This window comes from Phyllostomus hastatus, unplaced genomic scaffold (assembly GCF_019186645.2).
Source record: "Phyllostomus hastatus isolate PE091 unplaced genomic scaffold, TTU_PhHast_1.1 phas_scaffold_501, whole genome shotgun sequence".
NCBI classification, from domain to species: Eukaryota; Metazoa; Chordata; class Mammalia; order Chiroptera; family Phyllostomidae; genus Phyllostomus; species Phyllostomus hastatus.
Genome location: NW_025334033.1, coordinates 10,472,352 through 10,493,975, shown reverse-complemented (window position 1 = coordinate 10,493,975; position 21,624 = coordinate 10,472,352). Strand labels below are relative to the sequence as shown.

The 21,624-nt window shown below is 37.6% G+C and overlaps 1 protein-coding gene across 2 annotated transcripts in view; it reads right to left on the bottom strand.

Moving 5' to 3' along the window:
* Window positions 1–306: 306 nt before the first annotated feature.
* Window positions 307–21,624, bottom strand: part of SNAP23 (synaptosome associated protein 23) — a 32,685-nt gene continuing 11,367 nt past the window's right edge. The window contains exons 2-9 of one of the 2 annotated variants that reach the window (XM_045822204.1): window positions 16,142–16,245; window positions 15,101–15,142; window positions 14,636–14,684; window positions 13,778–13,895; window positions 9,791–9,823; window positions 3,651–3,809; window positions 2,774–2,918; window positions 307–1,597 (exon numbers count right to left, since the gene is read on the bottom strand). In XM_045822204.1, the coding sequence (XP_045678160.1) occupies window positions 1,532–1,597; window positions 2,774–2,918; window positions 3,651–3,809; window positions 9,791–9,823; window positions 13,778–13,895; window positions 14,636–14,684; window positions 15,101–15,142; window positions 16,142–16,198 (669 nt within the window). In that variant the 5' untranslated portion in view covers window positions 16,199–16,245 and the 3' untranslated portion in view covers window positions 307–1,531. The remainder of the gene's footprint in view (window positions 1,598–2,773; window positions 2,919–3,650; window positions 3,810–9,790; window positions 9,824–13,777; window positions 13,896–14,635; window positions 14,685–15,100; window positions 15,143–16,141; window positions 16,246–21,624) is intronic. The other variant, XM_045822205.1, reaches the window with a different exon arrangement.

The window sequence follows — 21,624 nt, the reverse complement described above, 5'->3', positions numbered from 1 at the left end:
GCCTTTGGAAATTTCCATGTTAACTGTATTTTCTCAAATGGGTTGTAGTTCTCATAAACACTATCCTTTTAGTCACTAGTGTAAACTCAAACAAATAAAAAACTAGTAATGGTTAAAATGAACCACATCACAGAAAGGAAAGCTTCTGTCAGTATTTCCAATAAAAACGGGAAAGATGCCTACAGGCAGCTTTTTGTTGGAGTGCTTCTTGATTTATGCACCTTCGCTTTACTCAGTTTGTTAAATAAGAGCCGATGAAATGATTGCCCCCCACCCCAACTCAGAACAGTCACAGATACACACTTACCTATTTCAAAGAACAATTCTATTAGTTACAAAATTTAATTGTAAGGATCAAGCAGCGGTTATTGATTAAACAAATCCACATTAACAGCTTTGAAGTGTGCAGGTACTAGCTTTTAAATAAAGGTGACAAATAGCGATGGGATTCTTGTGACACTGCTGAGGGCCTAAATAAGCATGATTCCTGAATAAGCATGTGACTGAACATGAGTTCAATACACAAGGCTAAGAGATGGAGACTGCAATCATAAATAATCAAACCAAAGGCATAATTTTCCAAATCACTTTTAGTTAAACAATTCTAGCTTTTTAAAAGTCTAAATCTATATAAAACTCAAAGCAATCTAATAATTTTTCTACCTGAGATCAAAACAAGTTTATTTTCCCTATCATAATTCTTGGCATTGAGGTAAATCTGAAATCATGTGACATATTTTGTCAAATTTTCCCAAAAAATTTTAAGCCCTGCTTTAGAGAAAGTCTCCTGTTACACATACATATTTACATATTTTCCTTCAAAGACTAATGACAAATTTATGAGGTTAATAGGCTTAAATTGCAAACATGATACTAATAATATGAAAATAAAAAGCCATTCATTTGTACAAACTGTTCCTGTATGGTACATATGAAATGTGATCACAGAATCTATGTACATATGAATCACCAAGAGTTCAGGAATTAAGCTCACTTTAAGAAAACTCAATCTATTCTTTTCTGAGGCAGAGGTTGCAAAGTTTGATGTATAACAAAAACATTGTATATAAAAGCTCCCAAACCAAGTGTTCGCCTAAATTGGCAGTAACTGCAACTTAAAATCTAAACCCAACTAGATCTTCACTGTGGCTATGCAACTTTTTGCTTAATGGCCTGAAAGTTTTACTGAGGTAACAACCTCTTTTCTCTCGTTTCTCCTTCTGGTACTCCCCCACCCCTACCTTCCTTTCACATGGCTGTCTTTGGCAATGCTTCCAAATCTTGAAAGCAGAAGGGCCTGCTACAGTAAGTGTGGAGGGTGAAAAACAAAGCCATATGTCATGTATAAAAACCAAGCTAAGAGTATAAACCGAGAAAGGAAATACTGGAAGGAAGGTGGAGTAGCAGCCCTTCCTCCACATTATCTCTTGATTAGAAGAGTGTGGAACCAAAATTTCAGACTCTGAAAAGGCAATGACTCTGAGGGGAGAGCTAGGCCAGTGAATAAATGGTAACGAAGTGCAGCGGTACTTTAGCTGTCAATGAGTTTCTTTGCTCTGGCATTGGCAATATCAATCCGATCTTTGTTGGTGTCAGCCTGAAAAAAAGAAAAAGACATCGGCATTACTTCATAAGGTAAGTTGACCTAATAAAAGTTAAATTTCATATACTTGGAGTAACTGATACACTCAGAAAATTTAGCAAAGGGTCAAAGTCACATTACAAAATTTATTTCACGTAAGAACTGACAGTATAAAATTCATTTGGAAAACTTGGGTGTATAAATATGACAAAGGTATATCAGAACTTCCTAATATTTCATGAATTCTACATTTTTTTCATAGTTTAACATGTCTGAAACTGGGATACAGCTTATCATCAATGGCATTTTAGATGCAATGAAATATAAAAATGTTCTTCTCTGCTACAGGTCTGGACCTTGTGGGAGTCCCCGGAACTGAATCACAGAATCCCATCTGGTGCTATCATGGGTCTAACACAGGCTGCAATCACCTTCCCCAAGATCTTTAGAATAGTCTTATTACCACATCCAAATCAGTATCTGAATTAAAATGTTGGGTAGTATATAGTCTAAATGAACACAACAGCATTGAAAATATCATTGGCCTCAATGAAATCCATTTTAAGTGAGTCCACAGAGTTAAGCACAAAAACTCCCCCATCCTTCAAAGTACACTGAGACTAATGAGGTAACAATGAATAAGAATAGCATTTAGATGTGACACATCCAAACATTGAACACAATTTCCCTTTCTGTGTCTTTTATATTACACAAAGTGAAAATAGCATTCACCTGTTGTTATTACTCACAGGACTATTCTGTGTGTCCATTCCACAAGAACCATTCTGAAGAATTGATTTTTACCTTACTGACTTACAAGGTTTCAGGAACTTATTAATTTGTTATTTAACAAAATTTAAAACTCCAAAAGCTAACTCTCTCCTTTGGTGGGGGGCAGGGAGGAGGCAGCCCACACAGATGTTAAGAGATACTAAGCCTCGTGTGAAATTTTAAATAAAACCATTTCATTCCAAGGTCTTGGTTTCAAAATGAACCAAAGGCTATGAGCAAAGGAAGAATTTAGCTATTGTTTTTCAATGTGTTAAAACTGGCTGCCTCATCAAAACTCGAACACTGGCGAGGACAGGATCTTATCCTATCGTTCTCCCACTAAGTATCTGGCACAGACACCCATTATGAAAACATTGTACTAGATGCTTCGTTTTCCTATGGCTCTAAGAAGCTTTTTACCTTTTCTGAGATCCGTTGTATTTGTTGATTTTGAGCCTCAATCTCATTGCCCATGTCCAGGGCCATGTTTTTCAGATTTCCTAGGATACTGCCCACTTGAGTCAGATTCTCTTCCATTTCATCTTCTCTGGCATCATTTGTTATGCTACCACAAAAAGATAGTTAATATTTTTTGGTGAATTCTAAATGGAATAAGTCCAGATTTAGTTTCCATGAAAATAATCGACTAAAATGACTCTCAGCAAGTGTTAGACCAAAGGGACGTAGGTTACCATCATTTAGAAACATTCCATAGTAAAAGTGGAAAGACTAATCAAAGAGAGCACAATGCCTTAAAGCCACGTAAGAGATGATTAAGAAACAACTTGAGGACAGTGGTCCTTGAAGTGTGACTCCCAGCACCAACTGAGAACTTGGTAGACACAAAACATGCTAATTCTCACACACCATTCCAGATCTCCTGAAACAATGGAAGTAGATTCTAGTAATCTGTTTTAACAAACCTCTCTACAATAACAAATGTGAGTAGTTACAAGAGACTGCAAAGTCTGAAATATTTATTATCTGACCGTCTACAGCTATTTTTGTAGAGATTTGGCCAACCCCTGCTCTAGAGAATATTTTACAACACATTTTCCTATTTATAGCTTACTCAGTAATTTGGAAAAGTACTGAAAAATGTAAAGAAAAATCTATCATTGAAGGCCAATAACCACAGTCAACATTTAGTCAGAAAGCAGATTTTTAAATGCATTTTTAAAATGGAATAAATGCTATTTCTAACTGATAGTTAGAATTCATGTATAACTAACTACACCCATCCTCAGTGAGCCATTCACTTAGGAAAGGGGTAAAATATTGGGAGGGACTGGCATACCGTTTAATGTATCCACCACCTGCTGCTCCTGTGGTTGCTTGCTGAGGCTGACCATTTGTCACTCGGCCTGGCTGTTTAGATACTACATTGCTAGAAGAGTTGTCTCCACCATCTCCCCATGTTGCCTTATAGGCCTTACCAGACTCAAAGTTCTTTGTCCTATATAAGAGTCAAGAGTGCAGAGAGACATCGAAAAGCAGGAGAAGGAGAGAGGTAATTATTAGTGGCTTGTTACCTTGAAGAAGACCCTTGCACCCTTACCATAATAGCTACATGCATACAGCTATATCTAGGTCTAGATCATCTGTACTCTGCTCCATCAGACTGTGGCACAGGAAAAAGATGCATTTTAATGTCCACTGACATTGAAATTTTTTTAAGGTTCAAACGCTTCCACCAAATCTTCATTAAGCAGGTAGCAAGTAGCAAAATGCATTTATTTGATTTTTTCAGTCTCCCTTAGCCTATGACACTCTGCAGAAAAGAGGTTAATGGAATCTAGGGAGTTTAAATTTAAATTCCATTAAGAAAATGTTCTGGGATGCTTTGAGAGGTCCTTTGGTTGCATCTCAGAGGTTGAGGAGGGACGGAAGAATACGAAGGCTGAGTAGGCAGTACTTAGATCCCAGCTGCCCACTTACTTGAGCCAGAGTAGTGCCAGCTGATCAATTTTTTAAGGTATGAATTTCACATTAAAACTATAAAAAGGATTTAACAAACAAACAGCACAAGGAAATGCATGAATTATTTCCAAATAGAACAACTAATGAATAACTAATGATCTTGGCCAAACTGGTGCCAGTTATAAATTCTCTGGTTTAGGGCTTTTTCATTTATGAGTTTACTTTTCCTTAAATAAATAAACAAATAAATGCATACTAAATCCAGGCCACTTAAAATAAATGTATATGCTTTAGATGTAGCTGATACAGCCCAAAATCAGCCAAAGCCAACATTTACCATGGGATTTACCATTCAAGCTGATACAAACAGCAAGAAAAAGCACTTAAGGACTTCTGAATAGGCATTATAAAAAAATAACACAACTAAAACTTCTTACTGATTATCTGCATAGGCACAGTTTCACTCATAACTTTAGTTTTTTTCTGTATATAAAACAAAGTATTGTACGGCTGCAATACGGCTTCCAGTGTATTCCACATAATACATTAATGCAGAGAAGAGATTTTATAAAAACAGGGGCTCCTTCTTTAATAGACATGTGAGGATTCATTTTTTGGCAAACAGAATCAGATCTTAGACTTTAATCATTAGTGCTGAAGAAAGGGTACTCCTACTGTTTTGGTAAGAGACAATGAAAAGGTAAAACAGTCTATGAGCACTGGAGAGCTAGCTCTCAAAGTGCCTTTCTTCGCTCCACTTTAAGGTTCTCACAATTAATTTCTAATTCATGCTGTTTTATTAACTTATTTATTAATAAGCCATGTTAATTTTTTTCTGGAGCAAGGTGGGATATACACTTTAAAAATAAATATTTACATATAATTATCTGTTAGTTTGGTGAAAACGATTTACATGGGTCTCAGGCAATAAGAGTTGGCGAACAAAATAAACATATTAGTTTAACAGAAAGTGAATAACCAGATGTATTAATAGAAGTAATGTAAGTGGGGCTTTTATCAGTACATTAGACTGTAGAGCAGGTCAAAGACTGGAGTTCCAAAGTCACTAAATATTAAGATTCTATGTTTCTAAGAGTCTTAATACAAAGAGTAGATTGGGATAGGACTTGCAGGCCCCTGGCCTGTTAAGAAATATGTACATGCTCCAATCTCCTCAATCTTAAGAGAGAATACTTAAAATTCCTTGAACTTTTGAGAATTCTTTTTTCACAATAAGATATGGGGTGCATAAGATGTAAACATATCGTTTTAACATGATATTATAAATTAGGTTCAATTAAGCCACAGCCTATAAACAATCAAACTGGTTACTAAATCCTCCCTTTAAGAGGACTGGATCCCTTATGATGCTCTTCTAATATCAACAGAAAATGATATAGAAGGCTAACTTTGAATTTTTTTATAGCTTTGCATTGGACTGTCATGTTTATTTTCAAATGCTCACACAAATTTGTGATAGATTTCAATCACTTTTTTCATGAATTACAACATGGCATCTTCATGTTTATAAAGAAGTGATTTTTATTATTTATTTATTTATTTTTAAAAATATTTTTTAAAATTTATTTTTAGAGAGGGGAAGGGAGGGAAAAAGAGAGAGAGAGAAACATCAATGTGTGGTTGCCTCTCACATGGCCCCCACTGGGGACGTGGCCTGCAACCCAGGCATGTACCCTGACTGGGAATTGCCCATGCTCAATCCACTGAGCTACGCCAGCCAGGGCTATAAAGAAGTCATTTTTAAATGATGTTGATTTCCTATCTTCATCCTTGTGATAGCTCCATTTCTCTTTCAGCACCTCCATTCTGGGTGATACCTCTGACTGCTCAAGCCCCTGCCACTTGACATTGCCCTGGAGCTTCTCCCACCAAGTTAGAACACCCTTTAAAGTTACCTATTTTTAAGGGCTTAAATTGTCAGGTAGCTGCCTAGCTAATAAAAATAATAATGGTTTTAATTTAATTTGTCTTCCTACAAAGGGTCTTAAATGTTTTACGGGTAATATTTCCCAAATTTGACTGAGTACCAGAGTGACCTGGATGCTTTGAACACACGGGTGCACAGGTTATGTTGGGAATAAGGAAATTAAGAACTAAATTTAACCTTAGTAAACAAGAACCACATTGTAGCTAAAAAGAAATGATAAAAGAGACAAAGTGCAGCTAAGCAAACATCCTGTGTCGAGCAGATGCTCTCCCCTGGGTAGGCTAGATAAGCAATGCTTTGTAGTTTTAATGAGAAAATAAGAACCTAGCTAGCTAGAGCCAGGAGATTACTAGGTTAATGAACAAACATCCTGCCTTCCCACCTTATGAAAGAATGCTCGGTTTGAAATTCCCCCGGGCGGTCTTTGTAAGCGAATTGCTAACTGCCACGTCTGCTTCTGTATAACGCTTGCTTGCCTGCCCCTATATAAGGACGTAGTTGTAAGCACTCAGCGCAGCTCTCGTTTGCAGCTCCTTGTGGGCACTGTGTCGCTGGACACTGAGAGTTCGCCCCTGCGCAGGTTAAACTTGGCCAATAAAGTAACATCTTTGATACCCTGAAAGTCTCTGATATTTGTTCTCGCGTTTGCTAGATACTACAGTTACACTCTGAAGATTCTGCTTCAACATGTATGAAGTAGAGCCTGGGAACCTTTTGTTGTTACTGTTTTAGGTCATTCAGCTACATGGGCAGGGAAGACAAACACTCTTCTAAAGGACTTCCAGTCTGATTTAGATGGAATATTTTAGATTACTCTAACAGTCTTTATATTTCTATATATTCAGACACTGAGGAATTGATCTGGAGGAAGCAAAGGTCCACACCAGGATTCTTTTTGAAAAGCTATAAGATGTGTAGTAGATTGATCTGAATCCTAATTCTAGACCTGTCATTCAGAAGCTATAAAACCTTCAGCAAACTTTTCTCTCTTAGTTTTATAAAAAGCTAAGATAATAACAGCCTGGACGGGAAGCTCAGTTGGTTAGAGCATCGTCCCAATACGCCAAGGTTGTGGGTTCTATCCCCAGTCAGGGAACATACAAGAACCAACTAATGAATGCATGCACAAAAAAGTAGAACAACAAATTGATGTTTTTCTCTCCTTATTCTCTCTCTAAAATCCAATTTAAAAAAACTAAGATAATCATAACACTTAATAGTTCACAGGGCTGTGAAAAGTTCTGTTAATAATGGATGCAAACTTGCTCTGTAGAGTATTAGACAAATACTTTTATTCTTTGGCTTCAACCTCAACCTGATCTTTAGTTTAACAGTTCATGCCTTTCATGCCTTTAAGTGCTTGTTTACTCTTCTGGCCCATTAACATTCCCCAGCTTTGAGATCTACAGGTAGCTGAATACAGTTGGAATACATTCACATAAACAGGCATCTAGGCCCAGGTTGTTTTTGGTCAAATAGAATGGTTCTGATATGCAACAGAACTCTTCTGCACAGTAAAATTTATAGCCTCTCTCTAAAAAAAAAAAAAATAGGTTTCATGATAAAATGCTTACACAGATTTATGATAGATTTCAATGCAATTAAGAACTCTGCCTGGAAAGGTAAATTCACTTCTATCAGTTTTAAGAAGTCTAATAACCTTTAACCACTTTTTCCCCATATAAATCTCATTTAAAAGTGACAGTTTTGAAATAAAAATTTAAAATCTCTCAATTCAACAAGCTGCTATAAAAAGAAAAAACAACAAGTACCAAGATAATAACACAATGACTTGAATAGTTTCTCTTTCTAGTTTTGGTTGTCAGCATTAGTACTAACTGAATAGCAAAAAGAAAACCAAATACTAGCCAAAATTCTTTCATATCAAGGAGAAAGCAATCAAATAAATACCAATTGTAATGAGTACAAGAGTGTGTGTGTGTGTGTGTGTGTGTGTGTTTTGAATGATAAGGTTATAGGAAAAAGAAGAGACCAAGAAAAAAGAGACCAAGAAAAAAGGGTAAAAATCAAATACTTAGTTTTCTAACAATTAACCAGTCTTCACAGGTCCTTTAAACATCCAAAATGAAGGAGTCAAACATTATAGTAAATAGTAGTCTTACTACACGGTAAACTTTCATTTAACAGAATAAGATCAGCCCTGGCTGGTGTGGCTCAGTGGACTGAGCACCGGCCTGCCAACTAAAGGGTTTCTGGTTTGATTCCCAGTCAGGGTACATGCCTGGGTTGCAGGCTAGGTCCCCAGTTGGGGGCACATGAGAGGCAACCACACATTGATGTTTCTCTCTCTCTCTGTATCCCTCCCTTCCTCTCTCTCTAAAAAATAAATAAAATCTTTAAAAATATGAGTTAGTTCCACATGAATTTAACATGAAACCATAGAAAGTTAATACATACTGCCCAGAAAGCTAACACATACGGCTCTGACCAGTGTGGCCCAGTTAGCTGGGCGTCATGCTGCAAAGCAAAGGGCTGCTGGTTCAATTCCCAGTCAAGGCACATGCCTGGGCTTCGGGTTGGGTCCCCGGTTGGGGTACGTATAAGAGGCAACCAATTGATGTTTGTCTCTCACATCGATGTTTCTCTCCCTCTCTTTATCCCTCCCTTCCTCTCTCTCTAAAAAAATAGACAAAATCTTTAAAAAAAAAAAAAGCTAGCTAACACATGACATATTAGGAATTATGAAACAGACTGTAACATATATAAAGAGGGGAAAGCCCTTATTTTAAAAAAGAAGATACTAGATACAGAAATATTTTAAATTCATATCCCACCTTGTTCCAAATGGCATTTAAGATGGCTGGATTAGACAATTAATTCCTCAATTTGGTAGTGACCTAAATTATGGGGAATTCACATCATTACAAGCAACACTTTAAATATTTAGAGAAAATCTTGATTCTGGAACCAGAAAGGAGTAGGGAAACTTAACAAGAGATAGGATGCTGAAATCAAAGTCCTATGGAGAGAGATGGATTTAGCCTAAATTCACTTACATTTGATCAAAACAGAACACAGCAACTCTCTACAAAGATCAAATGATTTAAAACTTCAATTATTTAAAACTTCTTTGGAAACTTCAGGGGTATTTTTATTTTTATAAAACCAAATGTTATTTAGCAAAATCTTAGTTATCAGAGCCATTAGTCAAAGGGTAGTGCTATAAATTAAGATCCTTTTTGTCAAGTCCATCTTTTGGCAGACAGCACCCATCAAGAACAAATTCACTTTACATTGCACACCACAGCACAGTGTCCAGGACAGTCTCCACCATTCACAAAACCCATGCACATGCACAGAAAAGCCATTTGAAGCATCACCTTCAGACAGCAGGTTAACAGCCCCAACTGCGCCATAAGACTGCATCTTAAAGTTCCCTTTGATCAGTTACTGAGCCCGGCTTCTGATGTTAAGTCTTCATTTTTAGTAAGTAGATTAGAAAGGAAAAGATTAGGTGAGAGAATGAAATGCAGAAAATAGTGAATGCCAGTCAAACAGAACAGAAGCAGGTTTAGAGTTTTCAAAACATAATGCATTTAAATTCCTGCCTGATTTGATAGAAACAATCAACATCTGAGAATCTAAATAAAAAGAAAAAAAAGAAAACTATTTAAATCAGAGCATACTTCATTATTCCTAAGAATATCTAGATAACAATATTCTTTTCTAAAATTATGAAAATTAATGTGAAGAGAAGGCAAATATTAACAGAGAGGTTGTGAAACTTTCTCTTGGTGATTACATATTTTGCTTAATTACTTCTATTATAATTTTTTTTGGTATTTTAATTTTTAAAAGCCATTTTACACATCAACTCTACCATCAGGCAACAAGTTTCTTAAGGATGTTGAATCAACAAACATTTACTGCGCACGTACTATTTATCAGATATCACGTGACACACAAAAGCAGAGTGATGGTACACGAAACAGCACCAGAGCTACACCTTACTCATCTGTGTATGTCTTCAGTGAGCAGGATGGAGGAAGCACTCAAGTGTTGACTAAAATATAATTCAATATTATTTCAACCAATCAGAGCTGAATATTTATAACATCTCCATATGAGACAGGACTGAAATAAGTATAAAACCTATAGTACCAGTTTTGAACTTCTCTACTAAGTGGTCCAGAAATACCAATTTGTCTTCAAACTATGTGTCATTATGTTTGACATTATAAGCACAGACTGAAGAGAAGCAAGTGAAAACAGAACACCTTGTCATCCAAGAATGGTTAAACTGGTACAGCAGGTGGTTTACTAGTCTGATACTTCCCATTTCCAGGCTGCCTCCTTTATGCTCTTGTGAATTAGAATGACAACTTTTCAAAGTTATTGACAAAGATATATTTTTTAATAAGGATATGTGCTATTTTGCTTTTAGGATTCAAATAATAGCAAGCTAACATGATATTTAGTCACAATCTTAATTTAATTCTGGTAGCCTGTTTTTAAATTCTAGTAATCTTTAAAAAAAAATAGCTCAAGTTAAAACTGCCTTCTAATACAGGGTTCTGTTTAAGTAAAGGTATTTCCATTACATATTTTTTAAAAAGATCTGATGACCCAGCTTCAATGAATATTATTGAACAAAAAAGAAATCTCAAAGAACAAGCCTACTCAAGAGATTTTCTATATAGCAATATGAGTACATCTAACAATAGTCAACCAAAAAGTCCATTCTTTCTTTGCCAAAGTCAAGCAACATAGGATATAGTTCAAAGCTAGGACTCTGCCTGGTTTTGAATCTCAGCTCTTCTGCTTGCTAGTGTAGCCTCTTTGGGCCTCTGTTCCTCCAAATGTAAGATGGTGGTAAGAAGAGAATCTAATACTAAAGTTACTGTTAAGATTAAATTTAAAGTAGTAAGAGCCTAAATTAACATATAGGCCCACAACTGTTGTCTAAATCCCTGGATGTGAAACATACTGAGCAGTGCCCCATAATCAAACACATCTATTATTCTGCTGTGAAACAAAATGATACACACACTAAGTGTGGTTCAAGACAATGAAAAGCTTCAGTTCAGATTACACTTCGTGGCCTAATTAATAAACTGTGTTACCACATTAAGAAAAAAAAAGAAACCTTTGGCTTTCAGAATCTTTTAGATTTCTGAATTGTAGATAAGAGACTGTGAACCTAAACTGTTATTACTAATACTACTAGAATTAGTACTAGCATTATATGAAGAAGGCTAAGATCCTATATTGGTCTTTAAGAAGCCATTGTTATAGCCATTTATATGAAAAGCCTAATGGAAACCAGCAGCTGAGACTGGAAAGATCAAAACACTGTCAGAGATACAGCTAAAGACAAGAGATACTATACAGGCCAAGGACTCCATAATATAAAGAAGAGATAGGTGGAAGGAAGGCAATTACAATCAGATATCTCTAACTCTTTCTGACTGTTACAGTAACCCCTTGATTCCATCTGTTAAGAAGTGCCTTCTCTTGACCCACTGAGAAAGAGTTCTGCTGAGGTTACAGGGGAAAGGCTGCTTCAGGACTGCACTCTACCTTGTCTTTTCAAGTGTCCAAGAAATCTTGCCTATGCTTGGCCGGGATACCCAAAGAGAATAAAATTAATACTTCTGTTGTTTCATTTCCCACTTTCTATGATAGTGGACATTTCAGGATTCACTGCTCTTCCTGTTCAACCCCTGACTCAGAACTGATTTTGCTGTAGGTTCCAGAGAGGACTTCTTCCTCCTTGCTCTTCTCTTCATATCTAATGGCAAGGAATTTCATTTACTTTTTCTCCTCTGCATTCTTCCAAGAGGGTACACAGAACACAGAAAAGAAAAAATTTGCAAAACATAGTTAAGAGTTTAGATTTTAAAAATCTGTCCATTTCTAACTGGTTTGCTTACAGTAATTTGCTAAACTCTGACTGACAGTCATAGTTATTAAAATATGCACTTTTGTGGAGTCATCCAAGGTCTAAAGAGGTCAACAGACTTGTTTTATATTAGGAAGCCAATGGACAATACGAGACACAACACTGTCAAATCTTAACTTCTTGTGCCTAAAAAAACACACTAAAGTTGATCAGCAAGCATCTGAACTCTATTTTCTCTAGTAGAAATGACACAGAGAATGTTATCACATGAAAACACTTATGAAAAATTATAATAAAATAAAAGTTCCTCCATTCCTAATTCCTTTGGGGAGTAAAGATGCTGAGAGACTGTGAATTTCTGTATCCCATTCCTGATTTAACCCGCTGAGACAGCTACATGGAAGTACTAATGCTTATGAAGCTCTTTAAAAATGGACACTCTCAGCAGTAGTGGTAGTCATGCAATCTCAGGACACTGTCCTTTCAACTAAGGGTAAAGTTCAAAGCTGTTTTGTTTATTACTTTTTAAAACGAAGATGAGCTCCGTATAACATAAGGCAAGATAATGATTAATTGTCTTATCTAGGTTTGAATAATAAGTATCTTTCAATACCATGGAGTTTAGTTTACCTGAGAATAAATAGAGAATTCAAATATTCCAAAGGGAGTCACCATGAAGAATGAATTCCTTTCTGTCGAGCATAATCTCATATACTATATGCAAATAGTTTGAAGGCTCCTCATGTAGTTTACTAGAGACCTCAAATCTTTGGAGTCTCCTTTGATTTTTTCCTTCCTCGTGTCTGACATACCATCAGCTGATTTAAAATGAATTCTGACTTACATTTTTCTCTCTAATCTCAATAATAAGCTTTTACTTCACAGGTCTAGATTATAAATGGTTTCTGACTAGTCTCCTGGTGGGTAGTAATATACTCCATTTCAAACCATCAACTCCTTAGTCTGGCATTCAGGTTACCCTACTGCCTACTTATTTTTCAGTCCTCATCTACATAAATCATGCAGCTCAGTTAAGTCAAGTGTGTCTGAAATATTTGTCTAGATTAAATCTACCATCAGAAATGGAAGCCCTCCCAGTTTTTCTATGACCATCCAAATCCTTCTCATCACTCAGAGCCCAATTCAAGTCCCACCTCTCCTATAAGATGTTCTCCACATCAGCCTCTATCAGTTCTGTACTGTTAGCCTTAGTCGATGTCACTTGATCTAGCACTAGATTGATATATGTTTTTACTTTTTGCTATTCTTCCTCATACATCCAAACACATGGTAAATCTTTTGAAGACAAGACCCAAACCCCTTCCTCCCCTGGCCATCCCTCATGTGTCTACCACAGAATATGTATTTTTTTAATACCCCTCATTTGAAAGAAAAACACACAAATTCCATCCTGCTCTGCATTATCTAGTGTGTACTTCCCAGCCTTTTCATGTATTACTATAAAATAAGATTGGGACTTGAACCAAGAATTAATTGAATTTAAGACATGGTTTTCAGTGCATCTACCCATTTACATGAAAAGCTTGATCTGCCTGAAGGAGAAATAGCTTAAGTTTTTCTAAGAAAGTCCCTTTTTTAGGACTAGTCATACTTCATTACCTCACTAGGGATAGAGAGCAGGGAGTCTCTCACTTTAAATTTATCTTTAAAAGGTCCTGAGTTATCAACTCACCGATTACATGGGCAGACACAAAGGCCACAGCACTTGTTGAGTTCTGTTAAAGTCTTCTCTGCCTCTCTCATGTCTTTATTTATTTGGTCCATGCCTTCTTCTATGCGGTTTAGTTGTTCTAAGAATAAGTTGTGGAAATTACATTTTGTTTTACATTCACAGTGCTAACTATTATTATAAAACAGCAAACTTCAATCTTGAATCCAACACACCACACACAGTAACTGTATCAGTGCTGGGAGGCAGCACACACTGTACAACATAAAAATAATCTTTCACATACTGATGCTGAGGCACTTGTCCTCTTACTGAGGAAAAGAATGATTCTAAAGAAAGCTGTAGAGCAGGAGCGTCTGAGGGTTTGCTTAGACATCACCAGTGCAACCAAATTAAGTGTACCATGACCAGACCAAATCCCCAGTATTTCTATCTTTGAATGGGCTCAAAACCTGAGGGCTATCATAGGACTAGGAAAAACCAGACCAGATTACTGAAGCCAACTCAAATGCAATGTTTCCAAACTTGCCTGAATCTAGTCCTATTTAAGGATTGAACCTGATTTCTGAAAATGGTGCAAAAATATCACAATGTCTAATGTACATATGACCAATGCACATAATAAGTCCTACTGCCTAATAAACACCTGGTATATGATTGTTATGCCCTGGACATTGTTATCCCCACCTTCAATTGGCAATAAACGTAATTCAAATCGGAAGAAAAGAAGTAAATATACCATTCTTATGTTACAAAGGACAGCCACTCCCAAAGGCTTAATTTTATAGGATATTTTTCATGGTTGATTTGAAAGGGCCTTCTGGCATCGTAACTCAAATCTGCCCAATAACTTCAACTCACCCCCTTGTTCATCCAGCATAGTGATAGTCTTGATTCCTGCATCCTGAGACTAAAAGAAAGAAAATAGCTGATAGCACAACAAAACATAGCAAAGGTAACAGAAAGAAAAACTGTAAGGCCTGATAAATAGCATGAATCATTAAGAAACCTAAGTTATTGGAGGAGCACAACTACTGAGAAAATTATTATGCCCAAACCAACACATTTTAACATACTACCTCCCGCCAAATAATTAAATCACAAGCTCACGGTGCATTGATCTTCCCTGTCATCTTCCACTGTTGTCACTGGAGGAAAAATGTCCCGTTGGTGTATGGTTTGACCATTTCATTCATTGTAGGTTTCAAATAATAAAGCTTACTGATACAATGCCTTTCTGACTCTTAACACCAATTCTAGGTTGTGCTATCAGTGTCCCTCCTACACAGTTTCTGTATTTGACTTGATAGTTAAACACTTTCTTACCTCGATGGCCAAACCCAGGATTCTTCTTGTACTTTCCAGAGACTAGGAAAAAAATGTGAGAATTTTAGCATTCTAAAACATGCAGAAAAAAAGTAAAATCTGCTGACAGGCGTGGCTCAGGGAGTCGGGTGTCCTCCTGCAAACTGAAAGGTCGCCACTTTGATTCCTGCTCAGGGCATGTACCTGAGCTGCAGGCCAAGTCCCCCCATTGGAGGCATTGATCAATGTACATCAATGTTTCTCTCCCCCTTACCCTCTCTTTTAAAATAAATTTTAAAAAAAATTAAAAAAAAAAGTAAAATGCGATCACAAGCTATGTTCATGATGCTGCTCTATTTGTAAAGACTGCCAGCACAGCCATGACTGGTGCGGCTCAGTGGGTTGGGTGTCATCCTTGCAAAGCAAAAGGTCCACTGGTTCAATTCCCAGTCAGGGCACATGCCTGGGTTGTGGGCCAGTCTCTGGTTTGGGGTGTGTAGGAGGCAACCATTACATGTTTCTCTCCCTCCCTTCCCCTCTCTCTAAAAATAATAAATTTAAAAAAATCTTTAAATATCTTAAAGATGAGATTACTAGCACACCAATTCCTCCCTTTAAAACAAACATACAAAAAAAAAAGTTGATCACCATAATTTTAGTTTTCTTCCTACCAGGTGCTCCTTAAGAAAAAATCTGGAGGGTGAAGTTAATGGGATTTACAAAAATTTAATATAAGCAGAAATCTAGGTATATTACACAGATATTGGAAAGTTTTGTTAAAATTAAATGTCCAGAATTCCTCATATCTAGAGTGTGTTTGTTGTTAAGGGTTGTAAATAGCTGTTAAGCAATGATTATGTAAAAAATCATACAAATTTGTTTTCACTTATTTAGTTTTTTGGTAAAATGAAAAAATAGACAGCAGTAATGGCACTCTAGGGCAAATGCATTCTTTGATATAAAGGGACTAGGAAGAGGCCAAAACAGTCTTCTAAGAAAGTCCTCTCATCCTTCCACTCTGAAAACTAAAAGAAAATTACTTATTCCAGGTAAAACGTTTACCTCATCAGTAACCTGGTGAGCCCTCAACTGAATTTCTTCTGATGACAGATTATCCATGATGTGTTAAAACTCTTGACAGGCACGCAAACTGAAATGTGGATATTCTGTAAGAATAAGGATACAAAAAATAAATTTGAGCAGAGGGTGTACTTCTGGAATTTAGGATATTTATCTGGAAAACAGGATAAAGGAGTCTATCATCTGTCCATCTCTCACGCGCACGCATGTGCTCTCTCACTCGCACATTCTCTCTCTCTCTCTCTCTCCACCCCCACAGGTGAAGAAAGAAGGCAAATGGATGCTTAAATGCTAGTTCAGACCAGAGGAGAACCTAAAACTCAGGTATCAGAGCTACTAGTAAAGTGCTGTTTCTAATAGGAAAGTGATCCCTGTACTTTGAGAAAGAAGGCATTACTAGAACACAAGCTTTAAGAGACTATTAAAATAAATTTAGTTGTGTAGTGTTCATTATACATTGCTTGAATATGGGAAAGCAGTAAGGTGAAGAAGTCTAGGTTAGGCGTGTTTCATTAGTAATGTGACAAAATTCAAAGTCATGTACCTGAAAAATACAGAAAACATTTAAAAATGTGCCAGTTGTCCAGGCTACTCATTAGAGAACATAGAATATTTTCATTCTTAACAAGAGGGTAATCTTGATATAAAAGCCCAGAAAAGAATTATGGTTTTTATTAACAGTACACCCACCCTTTCCAATTACTGCTTTGTTGTTTTAGTGAGGCCATGAAAAAATGGAACAATTATTCTTATACACACTAACTCAGAACGAGATCTCACAGCACGTAAACTAGACATAAATAGGTGTTATTCAATACTACTGTTACTGTATGAGGAACCGGGTTGAGTAATAAGCAATGTGTGACAGATCTGGGTTGTTTTCATTACATTTGCTTGCTTTGTATTTTTGAAAACCAATTTTACCAAAACTCTTTGTCAATGACACAGACAACCTGGTTCTCATTCTGGATTTGCTCCAGGGGACATCTGGCAATGTCTGGAGACATTTTTGATTGTCACAGTTGGGGCAGGGGTAGTGTTATTGGCATCTAGTACATAAGAGGCCAGGGATGCCGCTAAACTCCTATAATGCTCCTTGGACAGCACCCCACAACAAAAAATTATCTGGCCTAAAATATCAACATGCTGAGGTTGAAAAATCCTGCCACAGAGTACACTCACTAACAATCAGGGAACCTACGTACCTGGCAATGTACTATACTGAACTCCTGTGTTTTATCTTTGTGTATCTAGCACCTGCCAGGATCTGAGAGTTGGTACTCAGGTAAATGTGGGCTGAAAGAACAAATAAAACAAGGTGTATTCTCAAAGTATTTAAGTGGATCTTGGAAACAAAACTACATGTAACAATAGCACAAAGCTTGCAAATAACCACTAGAACCACACCAAAAACTCCCATAACATGTGTGTGATCTGGAATGGCCTGCTAGTCACATACAATCTTTTAGTTACATCCATAGCTAACCAACATTTTTTGTAGAGTAGTGTTTGACAAAACAAAAAGTGAGAAAATTACATTCCCAGTATAGGAAGGCATTATCCTTAGAGCCCTGTTTAAAATTATTATAACTCTTCATTCATTGTTGTTGTTTTAAAAGATCAATTCTTTTTACTTATACTTTATTGATTATGCTATTATAGTTATCCCAATTTTTCATGCTTTGCTCCCCTCCACCCAGCACCCCCTCTTCCCTCAGGCAATCCTCACACTATTGTTCATGTCCATAGGTCATGACTTTAAGTTCTTTGGCTACTCCATTTCCTGTACTATACTTCACATCCCTCCCCAAGGCTATTCTGCAACTACCTGCTAATACTTAATTCCCTCACCTCTTCATTCATTTGCCCACACCCTTCACCCATCTGGCAACCATTAAAATATTCTCTCTATAATGATTCTGTCTCTTGTGTTTTTTTTTGTTTACTTAGTTTTTTAGACTCAATTATTAATAGTTACATATTTATTGCCATTTTCTTATTTATAGTTTTGATCTTTTTCTTAATTAAGTCCCTTTAACATTTCACATAATGGTTTGGTGATGATTAACTCCTTTAGCTTTTTCTTACCTGGGAAGCTATCTGCCCTTCGATTCTAAATGGTATCTTTGCTGGGCAGAAAAATCTTGGCTGTAGGTCCCTGCTTTTCATGACTTTGAATATGTCTTGCCAATCCCTCCTGGCCTGCAAAGTTTCTATTGTGATATCAGCTGACAGTCTTATGGGAACTTCCCTGTAGGTAAGTGCTTTTGTCTTGCAGCTTTTAAGATTCTCTTTATCTTTAGCCTTTGGCATTTTTAATATGATGTGTCATACGGTGGGCCTCTAGGTATCCATCTTGTTTGGGACTCTCTGTGCTTCCTGGACTTCTATGTCTATTTTCCTTCACCAAATTAGAGAAGCTTTCTTTCATTATTTTTTCAAATAGATTTCCAATTTCTTGTTCTTTCTCTTCTCCTTCTGGTCCCCTATGATTCAAATGTTGGAACATTTGAATTTGTCCCAGAGACTGCTTTCACTATCCTCATTTTTTTTTCCATTCTTTTTTCTTGTTGTTCTGATCGGTTGTTTTTTGCTTCCCTATGTTCTGAGTCATTGATTTGATTCTTGGCTTCATCCACTCTACTCTTATGTCCCTGTAAGATATTCTTTATTTCAATTAGCATATCCTTTGTTTCTGACTGAATCCTTTTTATACTGCCAATTTCTTCACTATGTTCTTTAAGCATCCTTTATAACCAGTGTTTTGAACTCTGCATGTGATAAGTTGCTTATCTGATCTCCACTTTGTTTGGTTCTTTTTCTGGAGTTTTGATTTGTTCTTTCATTTGGGCCGTGTTTCTTTGCTCATTTTTGGAGCCTCCCTGTGTTTGTTTCGATGTATTAGGTAGAACTGCTATGACTGTCTTGGTAGTGTGGCCCAATGTAGTAGGTGTCCTGTAGGGTCCAGTGGCACAGCCTCCCCTATCCCCCAAGCTGGGTACTCAAGATGTGCCCTTCGTGTGGGCTGAGTATTCCCTCCTTTTGTAGTTGAGCATTGACTGCTGTTGGCAGGTCAATGGGAGGGATGTACCCAGGCTGGTCAGCTGCAAGGACTGGCTGTGACCACTTACCACCAACCTCCAGGCTCTGTGGACAATCAGCTAGACAAGTGGGTGGTGGTGCTTTGATGTGGTCTGTAGCTTTCCACTGGGTGCACAGGCTCTGGCATTTCCTGGGTGATGCAGACCAAGGTCAGCCCCCACCTGTGTTTTGCCCAGGGATGCCCTTCCTGAGCTGTGAAGCAATCTGACATGACTACTTGTGCTGGACTTGGAGATTCCCAGGCAAAGTTCAGCTGTTAATCTAGGCTGGTTACTCCTAGTGCCGGGTCTGGGGCCACCTAGCTGTGGGTTTATGAGACTGGCTGTTGTTTGTTTGATGGGATTTAGGAATCTGTGAAGCTTGAGTCAAGACCAGCCATTCATACGGAAAAGTCACAGTTACTAGCTTGGGTGGAATGGGGTCTTAGGGGTTCTTCTGGGTGGGGCAAACGGTGTTAGCCAGGTTGATGGAGTCTCAGATGTGGCACTTGCCTGCTGGATCTGTGGCTCTGTGCGGGCTGGGAGAGCCCAGAAAAGGGACAATGGCCTTTGTCAATCTTTTGCCTGGGAGAAAGTTGTTCCCCAGTTCCCGCCTTGATTCCAGACACTTTAGTTCCTTCCTGTATGCCTCTGGTACCTTTCAAGCTGCTAAACTGGTGCTGGAGCTCACAGGGAATGAGTCTGAGTATGTCTTTGTGTGGGTTCTTTAAGGGGAATTGCTTGGGACTCCAGAAGTTTCTACTACCAACTCAATCCCTGCTGTTTTTTGCAGCCAAAAGTTATGGGGTCTTATCTTCCTTGTACTGGAACCCTGGGCTGGGGGGCCTGGTGTGGCACTGGGACTCCTCACTCCCAAGATATCCCCCCTGAATTTTTATCCCCCACACGTGGATGTGGGACCAATCTGTTCCGAATCTCTGCTCTCCCCACCTCACAATGGGTGTGGTTTCTTTAATTCCGTAGTTGTCACACTTCCATTTAACTCGATCTCTGACAGTTCTGAGTGATGGTTGTTCTCTATTTAGTTGTGATTTTGATGTGGTTGTGGGAGGAGGTGAGCTGTGTTTATCTGTACTGCCATCTTGACCTTAGGTCTACTTATTTATTTTTATTTACTCAGACAAAGAGAAGGGGTAGCAGGAGAGGGGGTAAAGGGGAAAGGTGGTGAGGGGATGAGGCGGCGGCAGGGAAGACAGAGACAGATGTTGATTTGTTGTTCCACTTATTTAAGTATTCATTGGTTGATTCTTATATGTGCACTGACCAGGGATGCAACCCTGGCATATAAGGACGATGCTCTAACCAACTGAGCTACCTGACCAGGGCACTTTTTGTTTTTTTAAAGTTTAATTAAGATTCTGAGTCGTGATTAAAGCTGTTAATCCTCACAAAAAGTAATAATATTAATTATCATTATTGCAAAAAGATACAAATTTAATTTCATACCTTACTTACCATAGTAGGACTGTGGACCTGGCAAAAGGTTCATATTCTAAGATGTATAATCAAGACAGAAAGGCCTTTCTTGAATTAAGAACTGATCATTAATTAGATATAATCATAAATGGAACCATATGCTTTAATACTTTGCTAACTATTTATGAGCCTTTGGCTTCAACACACACATGTTCATGCTACAGTTTCTCTTTCATCCACCTCTTTTAGTTACAATTATGAAAAAGACAGTTGCTTTTGTACCTTCTCATCTCGATTTTTGTAACCTTTCCTTTCTGCAATACCCCCTTCTCCTGTCCAGGCAACCTGTGCTTCTCCATCACTTCCCAGAGCCCCAACAAGATACCTTTCAAAGCCTGTACTTCCCAGGCAGTATGCTCCAAAGTTATCCATCTCTCAAATGCCAACAAAGCAGGAAGTGATAAGAAAAGTAAGACACATTAATCAATTAGTGCCTGAGAAGGCCACCACTGGTCAGGTTTTCCAATATCCCATGGGTAGAAAGCCATTTTGGGAGTAAGTAAGCCCAGATCTTTCAAATTATATAAATTAGTGATTCTACTCCTAGAGGTGATTTTTGCCAATTAAAAGTCATTATCTGCTATCTGCCTATTAAAAGTGAGCAAAACTCCATGTAGGTTCAAAGATCGGCTTGAATGCAAAACTGGCTTCTGTCAAACTTGAAGATTCCAAGAGTCCTGCTTTCTAATTATCACAGGAAAAAAACAGCATATGCAGCTGAGAGGCGGATGTGAACTGTCACTACTGGCATGGCAACAGGATCATTTTGAAGGACACACCCTTTTGGTGAACTCAAAAGTGCTTCCCAGTACTTTTTCTCCTCCCTGAGCAGATGACACACTCGATAGGAAACAGACTTCTGTAAAGCTCTCACATGTTTGGCAGGCT